The sequence below is a fragment of the Hakea prostrata genome, chromosome 8, assembly GCF_041222555.1.
Source record: "Hakea prostrata isolate BN-2017 chromosome 8, UWA_Hpros_2, whole genome shotgun sequence".
Lineage (NCBI taxonomy): Eukaryota > Viridiplantae > Streptophyta > Magnoliopsida > Proteales > Proteaceae > Hakea > Hakea prostrata.
The window spans coordinates 54,521,110-54,546,082 of NC_142607.1; the positions used below are offsets into that span (position 1 = coordinate 54,521,110).

General features: G+C 38.4%; 1 protein-coding gene across 4 annotated transcripts in view; it reads left to right on the forward strand.

The window, feature by feature from the left end:
• The first annotated feature begins 5,342 nt into the window (after window positions 1-5,342).
• Window positions 5,343-24,973, forward strand: part of LOC149008667 (uncharacterized) — a 49,519-nt gene continuing 29,888 nt past the window's right edge. The window contains exons 1-4 of one of the 4 annotated variants that reach the window (XM_089165520.1): window positions 5,343-5,598; window positions 5,834-6,191; window positions 6,304-6,485; window positions 23,393-23,466. In XM_089165520.1, coding sequence (XP_089021646.1) covers window positions 6,339-6,485; window positions 23,393-23,466 — 221 coding nt within the window. In that variant the 5' untranslated portion in view covers window positions 5,343-5,598; window positions 5,834-6,191; window positions 6,304-6,338. Of the gene's footprint in view, window positions 5,599-5,833; window positions 6,486-23,392; window positions 23,467-24,973 lie in introns of all 4 variants that reach the window. The other 3 variants (XM_089165521.1, XM_089165523.1, XM_089165522.1) reach the window with 3 other exon arrangements.

Here is a 24,973-nt window from a genome sequence, read left to right on the forward strand (position 1 = left end):
AATTCAGGGGAAGGGAAACTTGACTCCCAACACTTTTTTAACTCACTAAGTTCCTTCTATTGCTCAATCTCCAATTTAGTTCGTTAGTTTAATTAACTGTCATTTGGTCATTTAGTTAGTCAATCACAAATCAATCTTTTTAATCTTGTTTAATTCAGTTTTACTTTTACATTGAAAGTTAAGGATAGAATTCTTCGTGGGATCGATACGCTACTTATCATTTATTACTTGATTGCGACACATGCACTTGCGTAACATCTTGGTACACAAGCAACAATTACCGACCGTTGATGGTTGGCGTGCCCCTCTCTGAGTCTTCGCCTTCGCTCCAGAGATTACTCTCGCTTTGAAGCTTTTATGTTTGTGTTCTTACAATATTGCAGTTTCGGCCTGTGTGATTCAAGCTTCATTCTTCTAATTCTTCACAAGTAAGTCTACTTTCCTTACTTCTGTTATATCTCTCTTTCTTGTTTTTTCTTTTGCATTCGGACACTCTTCTTTGTCTCTACCAGTCTTCCTTTTTCGCTCAAACCCCCCTTGTCCAGTACTTTCTCTTTGTGAGAATGGATAGTGATAGGACTTCGAATGATGATTCCGTTGAACGTATGGTTGAGGGTGAGGAATTTATCGAGCAGAGAACTTCTTCAGCCTTCGATGAACTTTATGGTGATCGGGACCATAGGGTGACCGAATACTGGTTACAATCTGCCCCTGCTAGCCCTGGAGATCCTCTTGACAATGCTCCTGAAACTGAAAGGACTTCCTCAAAGAAGAGGAAAGCTCATAAGAAACTGACGGCTGGGAGAAATCTCCAAGTTGGAGGAGGAGATTGCTCGACTTCGTACCTCCGCGGGGGAACTTGTTCTGGCCAAATCCCAAATGGAGGAGATGAAAAGGGAGCTGGGAGAGTTGAGAAACAGTGTCTATAAATATCTAAACGGTCAACCATTCGGTGATTTGCTCAATTTGTACAACCTTGTAGCTTGTCGAGCTGGCGTTAATGATATTTGGAAGAGCATTCTGACGATGGATCCTTCCTTCCCGATCAAAGAGCATAAAGATCTTATTTATGAAGGGACTTTCGAGGAGTTGCCATAGCCTACTCCGAGTTGGGTTGCGGAGAAGAACAAATCCGCCGCCTGCTAATCCGACCATTGATGGATACTTGACTGATAAGCCTCTGATGTTTCTCGAACAGGAAGTTGTGACGGAGAACAATGCCCAACCGGACGTTCAAAATCAAGCTCTCGAAGAACTGACTCTTGAAGCCGCTATTGACCAAGTCCTTGATCCTCTTGCAGGTTTGTAGATGTTTTTCCATAATTCTTGTATAGGTTGGCCCCCATTGGCATTTGAATGAATGAAAAGCCGTTTTTGTGTTAATCATTGTCTGATGGCAACACTTCTTTATCGTCCGGGGACTTAACCTGGGGGTCAAACTGAATCATATCTGACTCACCCGATCATCGTTTAAAGGTGGCATTCGGTTTGTCCGAAGCCTTGGATCCACAAGAGTTTCTAAGGGATTCTTTCTAAGGGTTCGATAGTTATACTCGGTGTACATCCAATATAACCCGACCCCGCAAAATTCCTTATAACTTTTGTGATTTTCGAATGTCCCACTTGGTTTTACCCGATGCCTTTACCTGAAAATTTTCCTTATAATTTTTTCGGCTTTTTAATTTCCCACTCAGTGCTACCCGATGCCTTTACCTGAGGAAGTAAAAACTTCCTAGGCTTTTTAAGGTTCTGTTCGGAATTTATCGGATTTCCTTTACCTTAGAAAACTATGCATCATTTTTATCAAGGCTTTTGAAGGTCCCACTCGGTTTTACCTGATGCCTTAGACTTGAAAATTTTCCTTATAAAATTTTTGGCTTTCGAAGGTCCCACTCGGTGCTACCCAATGCCTTTACCTGAAAGTTCTGGAGAATATTTCGGGCTTTCGAAGGTGCCACTCGGTTTTACCCGATGCCTTTTGATCGAAGGTCTCATATGGTGTTACCTGAAGCCTTTTAATTCTAAATGTACTCTGCTATATACGACCCCCAATCAAAAGATTTGGAAGTAAAAACCAGATTCTTGCATTGAGTAATTATAGATCAACTAGATCAAGAAAAATATTTCTTCAAATGCTTCACGTTCCACGATCGGTCTAATTCACGGTCGGACGCCCGATCATTTGCTTTGGAGGGCCTTAGTCGATCGGAACAGAAGCCTTTGCTTTAGAAGGTCTTAGTCGGTCAGAACCGAAGCCTTTTGTTTTGGAAGGTCTTGGTCGGTCGGAACCGAAGCCTTTAGTTAGAGATTCCTGAGAATTCTTCTAAGCCTTTATGTAGAGATTCCATCATTTCATATCAAGATCTTCTTATTGTGTGTGAGAATCATATATGGTATTTTTTCATAGACCCTTATATTTCATATTAGAGAATATGATAGTTCCATTATAAATATGTAATGAATAATTAAATCAAATAGTTGAATCCATCTTGTCCTAATTTTCTTTATTGTCTGTAATATATTTTTTCATTTTATAACAATCATGATATTCTTCGTATCTCACATAAAATTCCTTACAACACTTAATGCAACTATGCTTATAAAATTATTGTATTTTTACTTTTATAATAAATGTATTTTAATTAATAGCAATTTTGCTATTTTTAAATTTGGTCAAAAGTTATCATATTTTAAAAAATAGCAATATTGCTATCTCATGCCATATTCCATTGCAATTAATTTTAGAACATTATATATTTTATCAAAATGCAATACACCAATATTCTTATTTTAAACTATATTTTATTACCAAAGACATTCAAGACGAGGTCCCCTGGTGTATGTTTTTTGTAGATGATATTGTGTTGATTGATGAGACCCAAGTGGGGATTAATACCAAATTAGAATCGTGGACAGTAACTTTTGAATCAAAAGGCTTTAAACTTAGTAGATCGAAGACAGAATATATAGTTTGTAACTTTAGTCACGATGGGGCAGATGATGAAGTGGTGATACTTGACGATAGGGGTGTCAACGGTGCGGTTTGGGACGGTTTGGGACTGAAAAACATCTAGCCCAAACACGGCCCATTAGCAAAATAACGTTTCGGGCCGGTTTCGATTTGTTGCGGTTTGGGTTCAGGCTAATTAACGGTTTGGACTAACGGTTTAGATTCGAGTTGACTAACGGTTTATGGTGTGTAAGAAAAAAAAACAAGAAGAAACAATTGAGCATCCTACAACAAAAGTGATAATTATATGGAGAGCAAAGTTGCTATTGGTCAATTTCCATTAAAAAAAACCCACCAATTCTATAGAAATCAAGAACCTAGATATTAAGTAGTAAAATGACTATTTGATCTTTGAATTCATGCTTGATTTTTTTTAATTGTCTATACCAACTACCTAATGGTAATATAATTATTCAAATACTATTTAATGTAAAATTCAAAATGGGTTATAACGGGTTGTGGTTCGGTTTTGGGTTGGTGCGGGCTCCACAACCCTCAGCCCAATTACGGACACATTAAGGTTCGGTTCGGGCCGGTGTGGTTCGGTTTTAACGATTCAGGCTATAAATTGACACCCCTACTTGACGATAAAGATATTCCTTAGAGTGATTGTTTTAGGTACCTATGTTAAATCATAAGTAAAATAGGTGATTTAGAGGATGAGGTTTCCCAAATAATTAAAATAGGGTGGATGAAGTGGAGAGGTGAGTCCGGGGTTTTATGTGATCGGCTTATTCCTTTAAAGCTTAAAGGAAAAATTTATAGGACCGTTGTTCGACCAGCTATGATGTATGGTGCAGAGTGTTGGACTGTTAAAAAGAATGATATAGATAAACTCAGTATAATATAAATGAGGATGCTAAGATGGATGAATGGCAAAATTATGATGGATAAGATAATAAATGCTCATATTAGAGTTGGTATGGGAGTTACTCTCATAAGTGATAAGCTTTGAGAAAGTCGTTCGAGGTGGCACGACCACGTTCAACAGAGACCTATAAATGCCCTTGTATGGAGAAGTGATATAATCCATATTGAAGGAACTAGAAGAGCTAGGGATAGACCTAAAATAACCTTAGGATAAGTGGTGAGATAGGATATATATAGCTTATGCCTTGTATCTAATATGGCCTCGAAGAAAACTAATTGGAGGGAAAAAATCCATGTAGCCGACCCCAATTAGTTGGGACAAGGCTTATTGTTGTTGTTTTTATTACCTCAAAAAAATATTTCACCTTTTCCTTTTGACTAATATAAGAATCTTTTTTAAAAATACCATAATTATCACTAATTATTCTCCTACTTTTCTTCTCTAACATTTTTATTAAATTTTCTATTTTTTTTTGTGTGTATGTTTTTCTTTCCAGAAAATGGAAACAAAAATCATTAAGGGAAGATTTTCTCTCTTTTTTTTAATAAAATTTATAATTAATGGTTACTAATTATTAACTAAAATATAAAAATTATTTGTGATTTTTGTAATGTACAAATGTTTATCGTTTTTATAGCAGAAGTGAAATCTTTGGATTTCATCCCATACTTATAAATCTATAGATTTACGTTTTTAGTATAAAATGATGAATCTCTAGATTTCATGAATCTAGAAATTTTCACAATCAAATGGGTATAAATATCGGATTCATGAATCTAGAGATTTCAAAAATCTCTAAATTGAATTTAGAGATTTCAAATCCGATTTATGAAGAGTTACGCCCTAGAAAAATGTAATTCAACTTATATTTATGGGTAAGGTGAAATTCAAAAAAAAAAAAAATACCATCACAAAAATCACGCGACAATAGTTTTTAAGATGATCCCATTTCTTCCACAACCAAATACTTAATTTTATAAATTATGACTCCATAGATTTGAAGTCTATAGATTTGAAATCTCTAGATATTTGAAATCTCCAGACTCATATAACCAAACAGGCCCTAAATTCATATAACCAGAGAGGCCCTAAAAATGTAATTCAACTTCTTTTTGGGTAAATGAAATTCAACTTAAGCTTAACTAATAAACGAGGGTTGCCCATTGCATGATTCGTCTTCTTTCCAAAAACAAAAAGAAAAGAAAACACCACACGATTCGCCATACTCGTTAGTCGTTACCTTAAACGGGTTGTTTATTTTTATTTTTATTTTTTAATTTTTTTTTTGAATCCGAAGAGTTTATATATAGGGTGAAGGGAATATTACTTAATATAGGTGCCGCCGGATGGATGCGAACTAGGACCTCCTCGTGGGGGTTGTTTAACTTTTACCTCACCAGTTACCAGTAAATTTTGATAGTTTAATCGATGACCACGTGCTACATTTGGGCTGTAGGAACAGGCATCGCAAGATAGTCCTCAGGACCACACTGCTCATCCGTTTGTCGAGACGAATTTCCATTCCTTGCCGGGCTTTTTATGCGATGAGGCGAAGTGACATAGGGGTTTCGCTTTCGTAGTCTCCATTTTCTGTGCTTCAGCTCACAGAAATTCCCTAAAACCTCGTTCTCCGGGTTCCGATGGACAGATCTGCCGTATTTTTCTCTTATATCTTCCCTTCCGGCGAGTGAAAACAATAGCCAATAGCATCAACATGGTAAGTAATTAATACTGGGATTTAGACTAGAATAACAATCGACATTCGACAAGTAATGGACAGACCCGGCGTCCTCTCCACCTCTCTCTATGTGTCGCTATGATTTTTACCTTACTTATGAGCACGATAATGATGACCAATCCAAGCTTCTAGGTTTAGAGCCCTAGTGCGTATAATTTGTCTGTACTTTCCTAATTTCTAGCTTGCGCTTGCCTCTGATCTCTCTCTGCTTCAGGTACCGAAGAGAGAACGAAGAAACGAGTCTTCTCATGCTGCGTATACGTGAAAAAAATGACTAAGTTGTTATGTCTTGCCATACGGTTGCTCTATTGATCAATTGTGCTTGTTACGACTCGTCTGTATCTTTCTTTATGCCTTGCCCATTGACATCACAGGGAATTGCACGAGTAGCAGAAGCCTGCTGTTGGGTCTAGGTAATAGACTACCATTGATCTAGAATTGAAGCTTCTGGGAATTGAGCTAGAGGGTATACAGCATTTTTGCACCGCTTTACTTTATTTTCAATGTATAGTTTGAACATTGGGGGTGACAAAGTGACGTAGTGGAATAGAAGTTCAGAATACTAACTATAGGTTAGTATGATCTTCTGCTGATGCTATTTCGCATTAGGTTGTATGCCTCGAACTACATCCACCGCCAATAAAAGAAGCTTCAGTTTCAGGAAATTAAATTTGAATTCCCCAGGGAGGATTGGTGGATGAATTGTTTCCGGGGAGCAAATGGCACCAATTTATTTCATCATTGTTGCTTTCCCTTGCATGGCTGGAGCCATTACGTTGGCAATATTGCATATATACAGGCATCTTCTGAATTATACGGAGCCTACTTATCAGCGATACATTGTTCGGATAATATTCATGGTTCCGGTAAGCAGTTATTTGCTGATATAGAGTTTTCTTTTTCTTTTTTTAGCACTGGAATTGCTTGATACTTGTTTTAGGGTATACCTGTTATGGTTAATGAATTTTTTGATTGCCATGAATTACTATGGAATGACAACTAACAAGGATCTATACAGTATTAAATGGCCAAAATGAATCTAAGTAGTTGGCCTTTTTTTACTGGGAAAAGTCTTATTTGAGTTGCATATTTTGTTGATGGTCGGCCTTTCTCTTACTACAGTCATCACATCATTATTCCCCAGCTGAGTAATTATTGAACTGCTTGGTTCATTTTTTTCCTCTCTTGTATGTTGCCCGCTGAAATATTTCTTATCAGCTGGAATCTGGAGGCCCATACTTAATTTGTAGCCATAACTTAATTGTCTTATACTTGCCATTTATGTTATTGCACATTGTTGAGTTTCCTTGGTAGAAACTCCCGGAAACTGGGCTGCTACTCAATTATTATGGTAAAATGGTTAAATTAATAGCATTGAGGCTTGAATCTAATTAGCTGAAAATATTTATTTTGCCATGCAGTAAGATTTTCAGGGCTGTAGCTTTTCCATGGATATCTTTATTGAGTTTGATGCAAACCCTTGGCTTAGAAAAAATGCTATAATTAAATGAAGCATGTCAAGAGCAGTTATGGACTACTGCATTGACTTCATACTTTGTCCTTAAGCATCATCACCTTTGTTAATTTTATTGTGGCTTCTTCCTGAGTTAGCAAAACTTCAAGTTCCTTAGTTTTTAAATCAGAAATCAGAAGGATTGGCCTGTTTATAAATGGTAAGGTCGGATGGCTAATCAAACATTTCCTTCTCTATTCTTGTTTTGTTATTCATTTTAGGAGACATGATCAATTATGCTTAAGTGATACCATATTACATGGATGTGAGATTCATTTACTCTATCCACCTTTTGACTTATATTATTTCACCTGATGCTCTTTCTCATTTGGTTGTCTTCATGTGGAACATCATAGCCTTTTAACCCCCTTCGGCCAAAATGGAAATGCCATTCAGACTTTTGAGGCTAGTATGTCAGCAAATGCCTATGAGTCAAGCTTGGGTTTTTGTTCTTAGTGAGAGTTGACCACATCCGACACAAAGAATACTCCATAGATCTGCAATCGGGTTGCTTTGTTAATGGAAGGTCATATTAGTGTTGGCAAATAAAATGGCACGTAAGAAAAATAGTGTCCATGCCAAACCATCAAACAGGTGGTTTTAAAATAATGCCTGTAAGTTATAACCATTTTATAATGGTATTTTCTGATTGTATGAAACTATAAATAACCCAATATGCATTTACAATTAATAACATCTTTGCCATGTAGGGTAATCAAGAAGAACACGATTTTTCATGGGTGGTAAGGACCTATGTTGACTGTCATGAGGTTTGATGTATTATTTGGATGGTAGGAGGAGAATGACTGTCATGAGGTTTGATGTAGTATTTGGATGGTAGGAGGAGAAAAAGGAAAAAGTATTCCTGCAGCAGGAGCCAAGACCTGTTGTTGTAGATTCACCAATTTTTATGGACCATTTAATCAGGTTGTTGTTAATTGTGGTCCAGTAGCCCAAGCTTGATTGCCCAAGTTGTGGGGCTTGATTCAAGCCTTCAAGGTTCAGAGTTTGACTTTCGACCATGGTTTCTACCCTTAGTAAAACCAGAATATTTTGCATAATTACTGGCAAAACTGAAATGTGCATCTTAGTGGCCAAACAGTTGAATTGTCATGGAACTTCTGGGTAACCTGTTCAAGCATGATTACATGCATTAAGATCACTAGACTTCATAAAGAAAACACACAAACACGCACAAAATGGTAGTTTGGCTTGATACCAGATGCCTTAGGTTGCTACCATATGCTGTAGTCTATTTGGGGAATAATTACTGATGTCCCCCTGTATTGTAGCATAATTACTAATCAAACCCTGTACTTCATGAAATTACTCTTGCCCCGCTCACTTTTAATGGTGTTTAGAGGCTGTTAAGGTTGGGTGTGTAATGCCTATTTTGCTCTTCGTTAGAACTAAGAAGTTAAAAGATGATATTACCTCATTGAGAAAAGCCATGTGAAATACCAATTTTACTTTTTTATATTCTTGCCATTTTGGATTTCAAAAAGTTGGATCCTTATCAGATGAAATGGAGTGAGTTTCAAGTTTGCGGGATAGCCAAAATGAACCCTGTTTGCCATCCCTTGCTGCCTACCCATCCCCCTGCCGTTTACCTGTATTCTTATCAGTACAGGTTTTTCATCTCTTGATGACCATGACAAGCCTGGGCTTTTGGGTTTATTGCGGTGTACTGTGCCTCCCATATTCTCCGGGGACAATGTCGACGTCAAGATCAAGATAGAAAAGCTTGACAGCAACTACTGGAGAGCGCAATCCTGAATTTGCTATCCATGCCAGCCTCCTAATAGTCTGGAACTTAATGATGGATAAATGGATTACGAGAGATTGACTGATTCTATTCCTGGCCTTACTGTGAGATAGTTAGTCGAAAAGAGGGAGGACTTGCCAGAGTATTCCAGGTTCTTAGCTATCCCCCACTTAATGTACATCAGTGTCTTTACTAGTATGATTTCATACACATGGGGATCTTTTGATTTGATTGGAGTTTCTCCATGAATCCTTCATCTGCTTCTTTCTTTTCCCTGAAAATGTATGGTCCTTTAACGAGACTGTTAGTATGTGTCTCCTGAATAGTGATAGGTCCAAGGCTCCGTAGAGGCAAAGGAGACCAAATCTGCAACTTGAAAATTGGCACATTGGGTTGAAAATATTGTTGCCTGGATGGCAGTCCAATTGACATGCGTGAGAATAGGAAGTGCGTATTGCAAGTTTATGGCTTTTTGAGTTTTGACTGGAGAGGTGGAGTTGGCATCAAACTGCAAGTTGATGTTGAAAACTATTGGCAAATGCATACAAAAACCTGTGAGTAGTTTTTGATAAAATTTGGGTGGTTTCTGTGGCTGAACTGATAATCTCTTGAGATGGTAATAGAGGAGTGCTAATTACCAAATGGTTGATTGGTTGGTTGTGGTTGAAGGTGAATGGTAAATGATTACTTTGATGAATGATTTGATGGATCGATGAAGAAAATACAGTTGATTGAAATTGAGCTCGGAGTTTAAGTTTGTTTCACTGTTGTACCAAATTAATTTTGGCACTTCAATTTTTATGCTTACCCTCAACAATCACAATAAAGTTACCATCTTTTTATTGTTTTGTAATTTGTCTCTCAAATTAGGTCTTGTCGAGAGGAAGAGGAAGGAAATGGGTTCAGGGTCACCAAGAGGAAGAGGAAGAAGACCTTTCTTTGGGGATGGGTGGGTGGGAAGAGAAGACGGGTTCAAGGTTATAGGTTTAGGGTTAATTTTTTCCTGAAGTACTAAGTGTAGTATGTTATTTGGCCTAAGAGTAAATAACAAGTAATGGCAAAAGATTTCTGAATACAAAGTTGTCACATCATCAGTTAACTAATGAAGCTTTATGGCAGGGGGCATCAGTAATTTTAGGCAAAGCTTAACATTGTATTAGTAATTAAAAAAAAAAACATTGGATAAGGCAGTAATTATGCTATAGTGCATGAGGGCATCAGTAATTATCCCTAATATATTTTATGGATGCAGAAAAACAATTTAGTAGTCCACCAATGTCAGAAAGTAGCATGAATTTTTTTTACTAACTGTTGACATTCCTGCACCGATACCAGTACCACAAACTTCCAGGGAGGCTCAAAACGACCAGTAGATTGTTGCCGTTGACTGAACGGTTCCTTCTACTGTCACAAATAATGGCCATGCAATGATTTGCCTTAAACAATTTCAAATTTCAATCTTACTTCCCTATATGTTTCATTATCAACATAGTCTAGGTAATGCTAGTTGGAATAATTAAGCCAGAAGAAGATGCAATTATTGATGCATGGTAGCTACCTGTTTGACCATGTTGATATGGTTGGGAGTTTGGGTATGACATGATGCTGTCCACAAAAGTCGATCCACCCTATAACTGAGCATCATATGTATGGGCCTATGGGGTTGAAGAAGAGAATATTGTCATTCCCCACCATATTTGCAATTGTTTCCTTTGTGGAAAACAAGGAGATATCCACTGTCCTATTTGTCGATTCCACACCCATTACACTCCTCTGGACTAAAGCCTCCAAGGGTGTCAAATAAGCTTGTAATGTCTATATCCATGTTACTTGCAACTGGTTGGAACAAATGCTATAGACCTCTTGTTTAGCTAACCTCAACACATGGCATGTGCACAAGGTGGTCAAGATCTTCTGGAGCATCGTCAAATTGACTCTCCACTTTGAATCTGAGGGGATTATAATGTTTCCCTGGCCCTTGAATTTTGTTGCATAGCCCTTCATCACCATTATTGTCATCATCATTGCCATCCATGGATGGTTTTGCTTGCAGCCATTGGAGTGTGACCAGTCGACATCTTCGTCTTCATCTTTATTGCTAGGTTGGGATTCATAATGTTGAGGTGTCTATGAGTGAGCTCGGCCCTCTTAGAAGCCATAAATTCGTTCACCACCCATATGACTAGCTATCTCAGTATTGGGCCTTCTCTAGGCTCAATCCAATGTAGGGGCACCTCGATCCTTAACCATCGTCTGTTTCCAACTGGAACATGTTGCAAGCTCAAGTAGGCCTTCATTTTTTTCTTTGTCGATGTACTTATGCTGCATCTTGAGTCTCAAGCTGTAGTGTGCATAATCCAAGTTCTCTGGCTGTGCAGACCAATAGGTTCTGCCTCTTGTATTGGATAAGTGAAAAGACAGTCAGTCTTTACATTCGGAGGTAGAACATATCTGAGAGAGCAGTTTCACTGCTATCTTTGTTTAATTAGGCTGTATATATATATATATATATATATGTACTATAATACACACACACAGATATATACATGTATACACCAGCCAACATTCACCTACATTAGAGCATTAAGATTATTAGGTAAGTGTTTGCACCTTTTAACATACTTATGTTGAATTAAGAAGCGAAGTTGATGGACATGGACCTACCAGGAGCAATAGTTACGTCAATATCAGTACACAGTTACAATGAGAATCATTTTTTTGTACTTCTAGAACTGTCACATTGCTATTTCAGTCGGACTACATATCTATTTTGGCTCCCGATTTGTCACTGCATGTTGCACCACATTCATTAGCTTGACTGATCCCAAATCTGTGCTTTTACTATAACCTAAGATTGAGATAGTAGGTCCAAATTATAATCAATGCTTACTAAGGATCCAAGTGGAAAGTAGTTCATTTTGTTAGATTAATCAAAATTCATTAGCTTTATGTAGTTATTATATGATGGTAGCTCTTACACTACTTGATCCTTCATCATCTCAACTATAGCATACAAGTGTGGCAAGATAGGGTTCGTTTTTAAGTTAGTCGTCCTCAAGACCTTTGCCACTGGATCGAGGGTCACAAGGCTCACAACAACCTTCTTCAGGTCCGGATTGGTCACTAGATATGGTTGCCTGAGCTGCTTTACCTTGTTGGCGTCTGGACTTTCATAAACAAACCACTCCTTTGAAGCAAACATGCACTGAAGTTTGACCATCTTCACCTTGAAGATTTGTAGCGCAATGTAGTTTCTGGCGAATTGAGTAATGCTGTGCCTTACCAAATCCTCACTACACCGTAGATTGAGATCTCGCTGACATTTTTCCGTGGTATCAGTAATATCTTCTTTTTCGGGGTTTTAAGATGAGATGGGATATGAGTTAATATCTTTGTATCTCAGTAGTTATGTAGCCTCAATTGAATGAGGGCAGTTCTTCCAAGATCTTTAAGTGAACCAACTCATACAAGATGGATAGGTTTGATTTTATGGGAAAAAGGGTTAGTTTAGGGTCATATGATTAAAAGTAATGCGCTTCTGAATGATAGTTAAGGTATCAAGGATATTTAGCTCATTCTAAGAGAGATATGGATAAATTCCTTGAAATGGGAAATTGGGGTTCATAGGTGTCAGAATAGGCTGAAAGTTGGAAGTTATGTGGGTAATGGATAGGGATATGATCCTGCAAGTTTGGATGGGTTTGAATGGCTAAATTGGTAGATTTAAGGGTTCTTGTTTTGGGTTTTAGGGAGTATGAAAATTCGAGAAAACATTTATATCTTGGAATTAGATTGTCAGAATAGGGTCAAATTGGGATCTAAGGTCACTAGGGTTAGCTGGATGATGCACCTAGAGTGGGGGACAGATATGATGGCTAGATTGGTGTAGATCTGATTTTGAATTTTGGGTATCTTAGGAAGTCCTAAAGTTCAAGAAGAATAGAGAAATGGGAGATAAGAGAAGGGGGAGGGGATTAGCTGCCAGATATCTAGATGCGGGGACTTGAGGGGATTTTTATTTGCAGCAGCCGCTGCTGGCTGCTGCCAACGGTGGTGATCGTGCTAAATAATCAAAATAAGATCAACGGTTGAGAATTAAATGGCTGGAATTTACTTGTAAATGTTATTTTTGTGTTTAAAGTTTACTAATTTACAAATCATACCCCTCATTCGCCTGACTCTCAAATCCCAATTTCATTTTGCCTGCTCAGTGTCTTGGCTGCCTCTGCCCCAAGTGTGAAACATCTCGATTTCCCTGCAGCCGATGTTTTTCTCCATTTATTTCCCCTGATTTCACCACAAGATGGTGATGAGCTTGCATTTGTAGAAGAACGGATTGACCAAATTCACAAGTTGAGGAAACACGAGTTCTCCTCGTTCCATAGCAATAATTCACAGATTCCGAGTACGCTTCACTCGCTAGACACTGGTTTAAGAATGCAGTGAAACTGATTTCGTTGATTAAGAGCAATAAAACTATGAGGCTGCTAAATGCTAATGTGTGGCCAAGCGATCCTCTTCTAAAGAAGATCGATTCATTCATCCAAAACAACAATAACACTTAATAGGAAAGGAAGAGTTATCAATCGAACGTTGATAGAAAGGGGCAAAAACTCCAATATAACATTAAAATTTTAGACATTCGCAACAGTCCATACCTTCTGCGAATTCTGGTTGTTTGAAGATGCCTTCTCTTTCTCCATCTTACGTTGCAGTTTCTCCAACTTATCCCTTTCCATTTTCTTCAATCAAACCAGAGAAAAATGTGTAAATGAAGACCAGAACTGAAAACAAAATTATGGAAACAGATTGAATAATACTCTTACAGAGATTGAAAGGGATGATAATGGCTAATTACCTTTATATAGATGTTCTGAGCTGCCCTTTCTTCCTCGCTCAATATCCTACCTTTGCCTTCACTGAAATAAGGAGGCATCCTGTGAGCTCCTTCCATCATACGATTCAAAGAAACAGACCTCAAGACAAATCTCATAGCTAATTGCTGGGATTTGTAATCTTACAGGTAACCTTTTCTGCAAGAAAAGGCTGCTGACATAATCTCAAAGTTGAATCAATGGTTCCTTAATCGGCTGCGGGGAAATTGAGATGTATGCATTTTGATCTTTCAGATTAGGGCAGAGAAAGCAATCTCCATCCAAGTTGCCGGGGATCTGAGCAGGCGAAGAAATAAGGATTTGAGAGTGGGGTGAATGAGGGGTCTGATTTTGTAAGTTAGCAAACGTTAAACCTTTAAAATGTAAAAATAAAAAATAGTCTTTACAAGTAAACCCCCACCATTTTATTATCAACTGTTCGATCTTATTTTGATTAGGTGGCACGATCACCACCGTTGGCAGCAGCTAGGGCTGCTGCAAATAAAAATCCGCCTTGAGGCTGCATGCATCCGATTGTAATGACTTCTTCAAGGCTGGCTTCTTCTTCTTCTTTTTTTTTTTTTGGGGGGGGGGGGGGGGGTGTGTGGGTTGGTTTCCCCTGACAAATGGATTTCGCTTGACTTCACTATGAACCTTAACAGAATACTCAATTCTTGGACCTTCTTTGACATAAACCGAGCAGCAACACACACATAAAAACATCCTAGGCTTGAAGGGAAAAGAATCTATTCATCACCTATAGTCTATTCTAATTGATGAGAGTGACAGAATTGCCTCTGAAATTACTAGTACTGAAAAAAATTTAAGTACGGAAAAACAATAATGACTTGCTGTGCTGCTGGACAGCAAGGACAGGGGCTTTGTGTGGCTTATAGGGGCAAGGCTAAGTCTGAAGGCCCTAATTCGGGGCTGGATCTGCATCAGGTAATTATCAGCGAGACCTTGGAAATTCGCTGTAATTGTATGCTTTCCACCAAAACCTAGCTTTGATTCAACCAGAAAATAGTGTACCAACTCGGTTTTTCACTGATTGAGTTCTCGAACCATGCACTACACTTTGTCTTCAACATTTATAGGGCATGTCTACACAAATGTGCTCATCTTATCTTTGCCCCTCCACGACTTATGATGGGCATAACATGCTCTCCATGCAAAATGATGGGTGGCAGAATAAGTGAGGAAGAAGGAAAGAAGAAAGGGAAAAGGGAAACCTGAGAAGAAACTGAGTTGTTGAAAGTGTTGGTTGAGTTATACTAGGAGTCCAATTCTATTAGAGTTTTTACTCATGTATAATTCTTGTTACCCAAGTAAGGGTATTTATGTAATAGTGTACTTTGCACTTAATTATAAATAGAGGGCTTGAGATCACATTGATCATTAAGCCATTCTGCCAAACATTGTGTTTCACTATAGAAAGAGAGGAAATATTTCATAATAAGGGGGGACAAAAGGGAGAAGAGTGCACACTGACACAAGCTTTGATTCAGTTCACTCTATTCTTTAAAAAGAAACAATGATTACATGAGTATTAAAGACAAGTTTAGAGACTCCTAGGCCAAATAACCTTAATCCTTTATTAAACCTGTTGTCAGAGGGAAATATCCCTCTCGATTTGACGCTACCTAGTGCTAGATCGAGAGGTTTTCTTTTATTTTTTAATTCTTTTCTGTTTTGGTTTCCTATTCTGTTGTAGACTAGTTTCCTAATATGTCTAGGATTAATTTATCCATTCCTAGTTATTTTTGTATTTCTTTTCCTATTTAGAGTAGGACGTACTCAGATTGTAACCTATAAATACCCAATTGGATCCTATGAATAAAACACATTTCTCTGAGTAATAAACTCTCTGTAATTACAACCTATCAGAGCTTAAAGCTCAGAATTTCGATCCTTCCTATTGAAGAAATATTGCCCAATTCACAAACGAAGGAGTTGTGATGTGAACATAGAGACTCCCCTTGGCGGAACCCAATTCCAGGGGTATTTTGGTCATTTCCCTGCCTTTTTAGGGCTCAAGAAGGGTCTGGTTGGGCCCCCCTCGATCCAAGGGCTATGGATCTATCTTTATTTGGTTTGCTTGGGTTAGTATTTTGTGAGTTATGAAAGAGTCCCAGCCATTTTAAGTTCTTATTTGAGTTGTGTTTGTGTGGGTTTCCACTAGTTTAGTTGTGGGTAAGATAAACCCTTTTACAAGAAGGGTTCTTATCATTTAGGAGTTTGCCTTTATTAGAATATCACTTTTATTTTAGTTACTTTCTATTTTAGGTACTTCTAATTTTCTTGTTGCTTGGTTGACAAGTAATCTCCCTAAGATGGTTTCCTTTTTAGTAGATTTGGGAGATTCTATGCAATATGTAATTTTTTTTTGCTTTAATTTAGTTTAGAAAAGTTTTTCTAAACTAAGACTTGATTTTACATTATAAATAAAGTACCATGGGAGAGCCAAAAGATACATACATGCAAGCTCTCTCCCTCCCTTCTCTTCTTCTCTTTCTTCCTCTTCAGTCTTCTTCTTCCTCTTTTTTTTTCCATTTCTGAATTTCCTTTCAGTCCCTGGGTTGATTACAGGTGCTGAAATTCTAACAACCTTTAATTATAACTTATCTTTATTAAGTGGGGTTGTGGTTAATTTAGGTAGGGAGTCTTTTCCTAAAGAGGACTCCTATAGATAAGTTAGTCTTTTGTCTCAAGAAATCTTTTTATTTTAGATGGTAGTTAAGTTGGTTTCTAAGTCTTAGTTGAGTTTGAGTCAAGTTCTTCTTTCTTTGTAAAGGTTATTATAAATAAGTCTTATCGCTCATTGTAATTCTTCAGTTTTGGATTGAATAAAAATTAGAGTTTGTGAGACACAAGGTCGTGGTTCTCTTTGGGAGGGCCATGGTAGATTGAAGAGTTTCTCATCTACAGTCAGTATCTAAGCTCATTCCAGCTGCCATCAATAAATTCCAGCATCTTCTTCAAAAGCTACAGTGGCAATCAATAAGTACAACAACCCCCACTCAAATCGTAGACCCTCTCTCTGCAACCCACCCAAATTGCAGGCCCTCTCTTTCCCTTCCCCTTCATTCCCAGCAAGCCCTAGCCCCTCCCTCACCCTCCCCTACCCCTGCGAGGCATACGCAGGCCCTCTCCCGTCCTGCGCAACCCCTCCCAACCACTGCCCCTGCCCCTGCTGCCACACTTGAGCAGCAGCATCCCAGTCCTCTACAGCAACCCCACTCCCTCCCCTACCCTCCTACGGTCCTGTTGGAGCCCTCCCCCACCCTGCCCCTGCCCTATGACCCCTCTTCTTTCCCTTCCAACCCTCCCGGGATTCTTGTCTCGTTCTTACGGCGAAGGAAGAACAGAAAATTCTGCAATTCTTCTTGCACTTTTGAAAACTAAAGTCTGACCTAACTTTGGGAGAGTTCTGAAATTGCACAACAGTAGCAGGGCGTCCTCCCGCCTAGCTGAAAGCCTAAAACCTATTTTTCGGACCTTTTTTATTAAATTTCAGATCTGGAAATTGTGTTACAGTAAGGTTTAGAATTCACCCTACATACCCTAGGAACCTAGTTCTCGTTGCTGGAATTCTCGCATAACTCGTAGATTTTGGAAAATTCCCATACTACCCCTAACCCTAAATCTGGGTTTTCATCAAGTTCTGTAAATTTGGATCACAATAAGTTTCTCCCAAAATTCTTCATCTCAATTCTGGATCCATTCTTGTTACAGCTGTCCTCCTTAAAGACCGGAATTGTTACTTCAGCCCATCAGTTAACCGTGTAAATCAATTGCAGATTTATTATTATTATTATTATTTTTTGAGATATAACCCTAGCTGCTGCCTTGATTTGCCTGACCTTGAGGACAGCCATAAGGAAACTCGATGGACCTAACTGCTGCGCTTCCTCTCTTTTCTCTCCATGACCTAAAAATTGCAAAACTTCAATCAGTTCTGCCCTGAACTTGTTCTCCCTTACCCCTGAAGATTTTTTTTTTAATTGTGAAATATTCTTTTTTGGATGCCTGAACTTGTGATAGTTCTAATTTCTCCTCCCTACTGTTTAGTTAGCAGTATAACCTCCTTTTGACAATCGACTTCTTGGACTAGGTTAAGTATCAGTTCAGAATCTTTTGTATTGTAATTTCCCCTTTTTAGCAATCTGTTTTGAGGCTGTATTCTGGAGTGCCATTCGTAAAACAGTTCAGAGATTGTAATTCTTCCTTTTTTTGCCCTAATTGGTACCTTAAAAGCTGGTTGTAATTTTTTCTAATTGTTACCCTGATATCATTGGTCAGAACCCTAAAACTTGAAGATGGCTGCATCTGAATCTTCTACAACAGCAGAACCTTGAACTTCTACAGTTGACAATCCTGACAAGAATGACTACCAGCCCATTGGTTCCCCTATTTAGATGGGTCATAGTACCTAATATGTCAAAATCTGCCTGTATTACTATCATTGGCCAAGGCCCAAGGACTTCTAGGGCGTATCACTGGAACTACTGTAAAATCAAGAAACTCTGGATGAGCAAGATTGATGTCTTGCACGTGCCTCTTTGGTATTAGCTTTTTTAAATAGATCCATAAACCAGAATTACACCAACATTGTCTTTTATTAGACACTGTGCTAGTATTTGGAAAGCTGCTAAAAAATAAGACTTATAGTAAAGTTGGATACAGGGCTCAAGTCTATGAACACCGCAAGCAAATTTATGAAACAAAACAGCGGAAGATGATACTCACAATACTACGACACTCTAGTGTATTTTGGTAGAAGATGGACCATTATAACGCCTTCTTTCAAAGAATGCTGAAAACATTGCAGCCTATCACAAGTACCTTGATGAGACTTGAGTATATGATTTCTAGTTGGACTTTACATTGAGTATGATCCTATTCGGCTTCAGATTCTTAATCGAGATCTGATGTGGACTGGACCTAGGACCACCGAAAGAAGGCCTAAGGAGTTTGCCAGACCCTGCAGCCCTACTAGCAGTCTAGGAAAATTCGGTCAGCCTAGGGGCGTTTTGGGTGCCCTTGGTCCAACCCAACTTGACCCAAGAGGAACCACAATTTTATTGGGATTCTAGTCCTAATCTTATTTTGATATTTGAGTTAGTCCTTGTTAAGTTGTGAAAGAGTCCTAGTCTAGTTAGGAGTCCTACTTAGTGAAGTATTCTTTTAGTATTAGTCTGAGACTCTGAATTCTACTGGGAAACCAGTCCTACTTTTGGTTTGTAATTTGAATCATGCTAGGATTAGTTAAGAGTCCTGAGTAGAATGAGAGTCCCAAGTAAAGTAGAACTTTTTTTGTTTTGGTTCCTAAGTTGGAGAGTGCTATCTTAAAAGCAATTCCTTCTTAAATTAGAAGTCCTTATACCATGGTTGTCAAGGCGACAAGGCGAGCCGATAGAGGGCAACGGGAACCAAGGCGACACCAAGCAAGGCAACAAGGCTTAACCTAGGTGACAAGCTGACATCAGGTTGCCCTGACCCAAAAAATGGGCATAGGCAGATGCTTTGACAACCTTGCCTTACACGTTTGCACTTTTGTTTTGTTAAGAGTCCTTGTTCGTTTTGCTTCTTAATTTGCCAAGTAGAAATCCTACCTTTGATTTGCTTTTAAATGTCGAGTCCTGGTATGGATCCTTCATGTATTACTATAGCCCGTTGACTTGTAAAGATAACAGTTTTTGATTATCGAGTAAGGTTGATTAAAGGCAGTTCCCAAGGGAGGAAACCTGTGGCAGCTTTGTGCATCCGTATTTTCTGTAATCGCAACCTTTTCCTTAAAATAATGAGTAAATAAAAACCCCCAAGCTGCCTTATCTTTCCCCTTCTCTTTTCTCCAGCTGCAGCCTTCTTGTTTCCCTCCCTCCTAGCTTGCGACTGCCATAGTCTTCCCCAAATCCCAAACCTGAGGTCACCCTCCCCTGTCCCACATCCCAATTCCTGTAGGAAATCTCGCCCCCACCTGCACCCTAGTTTTCAATCCCAACCTTAGGCTTAACCATCCCCTTAAACCCTAGAAAGACTGAATCCTTCTTCTTCCTCTAAAATGTAATCCCCATATCCCTTTTTTCTATAATTTTTGGACTTTTCTTATGATGCTCATGTTCTAGCCTATTCCTCTTCTTGGTTGAATCTAAATTCCTTACCAATTGAAGAGAATGCTGAGTCATTCTTTCAAAATTTTAACTTAAAAGTCAAAATATCTTAAATAATTAATTTTTTAATCACTTAATACTTACAAACTCAAATGTGGTCTAATACGCTTACAAATAGAGGAGGAACAAAAGGTCTGTAGTCCACAATGCAATCCTAGAAAGCTCAAAAGCATTCCCTCCATATGTATCCCACCAAAAAATTATAACGTACACACATGTATAAAACTTAAAAAGAAAAAAATTTATGAAAACGTATAATCTATAAAATGATAAAGAACTATTAATTACTAGGACTCATAGTTCTATGCTGTTTGATTGCCATAGTTGTTGAGAAAGGACCTCAAGCTTCCCTATATTCACTAGCCTGAGTATATTTCTTGTATAATTGAGTCAAGATTTACTTTTGCAATGACTTGATTGAAGGCAGTCTCTAGAGTTCCTATCTGTTATGGACAACCACCCATCCACCGGTTCAGACCGGATCAGCCAGCGATCCAAGTAAGAACCAAAATACGACCAATGGTCAGATCAAGACTTAGATCTCAACCGTATAACCGGAACAAGGGATCTAACACTCCAAACAAAGCCAAGACAGGGATCGAGAGCTATAAATATGGCGGATGTAGAAATAAAGGTAAGAGACTTTTGGTTGACAAAGTTCTATCAGTAGTCTTTCCCGCCGTTCTGTTCATTGGAGCTAGGGTTCTCTGGAACTCTGGTTTCTCTCTCTTCTGATTCCTACTGATTTGATCGTCGGAGACGGATTGCTGATCAAGTTGATCAGCACCATGTCTAGCGACATCCTCTAGAGTGATTGCAGAGAGTACAACCATTCTCAGAGAAGTTCTGGTTGCAGTAGATTGCTTTGGTTCACCTTGAATCGTTTGGAGTTGGTTCAGCTTAATCTACCTCAGGCGGATTTGACACCAAAGCTATCAATTCAAAATCATTTACAACACTAAATTGATAGAGTTTCACAGGATGAGGAAATAATGCACCATAAGATGGTTTCTCCATTTGACACTCCCATCGCTTATCAACAATATTTATGATGTTCTTCCACAAGAATTCATTATCTCCAAAGTTTTCTTTATTTTTCCTCTTAACCTTTTGCATGGCTGCATAAACTTCTGGCATGTTTGGCTTCTCATCAAAATCTACAATCCTCAATATGACGATAAGAGGCTTTGATGTTCTAATAGAGTCCTCTATTCTGTGCCAAAATGTAGTAGCAAACACTATTTCAACCACTTTCTTCCTTGCTTGTATCTTGGACAAACTAGATTTTGTCCAAACCTCATAAATAAACAAGCGCTTCAAGTTGTCCTTTTGTTTCAATACAATTTGGAGTGTCACAAATGGAGCCAGAAAATCTAGTAACAGCAGCCCTCACAAGATCCCTCCCATTTGTCCTTTCTCTCATAAGTGTGCGTATAGATGAATGTTTTTATCTCCCTTTCTGTGCTGTCACCCTCTTGTATGCTGTTAATATTTCCTATGTCTTCTAAGTTCTAACATGAGATCAAGACAATGTGCTGCATAAGGGTTACAATACAATCTACCACCCTTCTCTGTGACTAGTGCTCCTGTTGCTTTATAATTGAAGCATTCTCTGTAACCATTTGAACGACATAAGTTTCCCTGACTATTTGTCCATCCATCAGGCATGAGTGTGCATCCGTAACTCTGTCAATCCTTTTCATATGTTGCTCTCGTCTCTATTCTTCTTTCCTTTGCAGTCTTCAACAAAGGCACCCTAACAGCATGATAAGTTGGGGGCTTATCTCTTGAACTATATTGTGCAATAGACTCAACCATCACTTTCATGACTTCTAGCTTTGACAGCATTGAATGAAATGCCACACTGATACAACCAATCTGCAATGTGATTATCAACTTTTTTTTCCCTTCCTTTTCTTCTTCAGCTGATCTTATTCTATTCTGTATTGTTGCTTTGACTGGACCTTTAGCCCTCCTATCATTAATAACTTTTTCAGGGATGTGTCTCACATGAGCATCCATAGGACCTCTTGCTCACGCCTTAGGGCAATTTTCATTCTCTTCGCAGCTGTTCCAGAGCTCGGGTACACACTAGAAGAAGAGTGAGACTCAAGGTTCTCGCGTCCTCCTCCCTCAATATAGGTGGCATCCTCCTTCATTGACTTGATCATCTAAGTCATCTTCATTGTCTCACTTTGTAACTGTTCTATTTTTTTTAATCAAGATTGCATTCATCTCTTGAGCAATGGCTGCAGTCGTCTTAGTGCACTTTGCAACATCTTCATAGCAAGTCACCAGATATTGCTTTAATCTTTTAATACCTCCTTGGAGATCTTTCTTGCATAAATTGCACATGACTAGGTTTCTATCAGCCAAATCTGCCCAATACCCATACTTCCACCCTAGGTCTTTTGACTTGGCCTTTCTCTTTGTGTCTTTATCATAAGCTGCAGTGCTTACGTTCTCACCCCCACTACTATCAATAGGCATCTCATTCTCATTTGTTGCCATTGTAAAATGCTATTGAAAAATTGAATTATCTACACAGAAGAAATTTCTATTTAGCATAAAACAAACCAACAAAATGACACAGGTCATGAGAAAAATTATGTATAATCATCAAAACAGATTGAAGATTTTTGAAGCACTTGCATTTTTGCCTCATGCAATTATTTCTTATATTTTGGGGTAGAGGAACTTGCAGTGTTTTGAAACACTGTATAAGAGAAAAAAAGCTATTGGGTCATCAACTTAGAACCCAACTTGTGGTAGAATCTTCCAATAAGATAAAAAAACATATGATGTTCAAGTGTATGCTTAATTGATGGGAATATTTTTTTCTTTTCAATTATACGTTTGGATAACGGCGATTATGTGTATTTACCATGGTCAGTCCCCACTGATCCTGATATGATCCAGGTTCAATTGTCTGGGGGCACTGCAAGATTGGTGTGCATTAATACACTATGCATCAGCTGGTACATTGTGTATTATATATTGGATCCATCCCTTCTGATCCCAGTTGGCAACTTGGCATCATACAGTGGCCATTTTCTTAAAACTTAGCCTGCTGATTTGGGTGATGAAATTCTGAGGTTGTTTTGTCTGCCAACTGCATGTTTAATCTGCTGGAGGCTATGCTTGTTACTTTGTACATCAACAGCATTTCTTGATGAGTGCATGCATCCATAAACCATAGGTTATGATGCGTTGCTTTGATTTATTGTCATATGCTCTCATCCCCCCCCCCCCTTCCAACTTCTTATGAATATATAATGTTTCCGTTTGATTTCTTTGTGTGTTTGGAATTGGTCGAAAACCTACACAAGAGCCTTTTTCTTTTCTTGCTTGCTTTTTTATTTTTTATTTTTTTTATCTGTTGAAATCTACATTAGTTTGAAGCTTTTCTACGTTGTAGCATCTTTGTAATAGTTACTTTTGTTGACAGGTTTATGCTCTAATGTCTTTCCTGTCCCTTGTCTTAAGCAAGCAATCAATCTATTTTAATTCCATCCGGGAAGTGTAAGCATATCTTCTGCATATTTCTATTAGAGAGTTGTACTCGTAGACATTTTGCCTAGTACATCATAAGTTATTGCTCTCTGTTGCACTTAAGTTGCTAGTGGTTTTCTCATTGTTGCTCTCTCTCTCTTTCTTCCCCCCCCTCCAAAAAAAAAAAAAAAAAAAATAAAAGAAAAAGGAATTTGTTCATTATTTATTTTATAACCAGCCATATAGATCACTTTAATGCTACGTAGAAGACTGCAGGTATGGACCACCTTGAAGATTGTCATCCAAAAGACTGGACTACCTATTATGATGAACTAGCTAGACTGACAGCTTGCAAAAATATGTCAAATGATTTTTCTGCCATGGAGGACAAGTGAAAAAAAACATTAATCGACTATATGTAGTTGAGGGACACCTCCTATCTGCTCCAGCATGAGGGCAGAATATCCTTGAACTACTGCTGGGGGGATAAATAAGATATGAGATTTTAACTGTTTGAGGAAGTGGAAATTTATGAATTCAAAAATTCATTAGCATTGAGTAGCCAATTTTACCCTAGATTACTAAATGTTTTATGTGCATGCCTTATGGTATGAGTCATATGACCCTGTTCACAAATGTTCGGTATTTCATGATCATATTTGTAGGCAACTAGGCACAGTGGAAACACCAGATGACCCAGATGGTCTGTGAAGCCTGAAACCAAAGGGAAAGCTGAGGGAAAAGCAAGAAAACTTAAAACTTTGTATGTACTCCAAGTTGATCAATTGGCTTTATGCAATGAGGGGCCCTTGGAGATATCTGCATCTAACTAGGGAAGTTGCATCATTGTATATCCATAGGAATTTTCAATTTTTTCTGGAGGATGAGATCTGCTCCTTGGCTACTGAGTTGTGGGTGTTTTGACTTCCTTCTATTTAAATCTGACAAGGACATCATTCCTAGGTGACAGTTTTGAGTCTATCTGTGATGCCAGTGTAAAGATAAGCCCATGCCAGCGGCCCAGCACCTATGTGGGTCAGTGACAAGTTTATAGACTACTGGATTGGCAGAGGCATTGGTTCGATAAGGAGCAATGCCCCATAGGCAGATTTAGTGGTTTAATTTAGGTTTAGTTTGGTTCTTTTTGGTTTTTTTGGATTAATTTGGTTCATTTTGATTCTACTTGGGTTATTTCAGTGTAATTGGGTTTTGGATCGATCCATGGTTATAATTAGCTGATGGAATATCTTCACTTAAGTGTACTAATGGATTTCCAGTTTTGACCCTAAGTGCTAGAACATTAGTAGTGAGTCATCCTAGGGTCTTCTTGGGATTTTGTACTAGGGTTTTGAGTTTAATTTTTCCCCCCTATGTAACCCATTATACGCACACTCATTTTGGAATTCACAATCATTGAAAATTTTGAATGAAAATTGAGCCCTTCTCTTGTGCAAAAAAGCTCTCTCACGTAGCAGAAATATTCTCGTCTTCTCTCTCACAGCAAGTACTTCTTCTTCCCCCTCTCTCTTTTGACGTG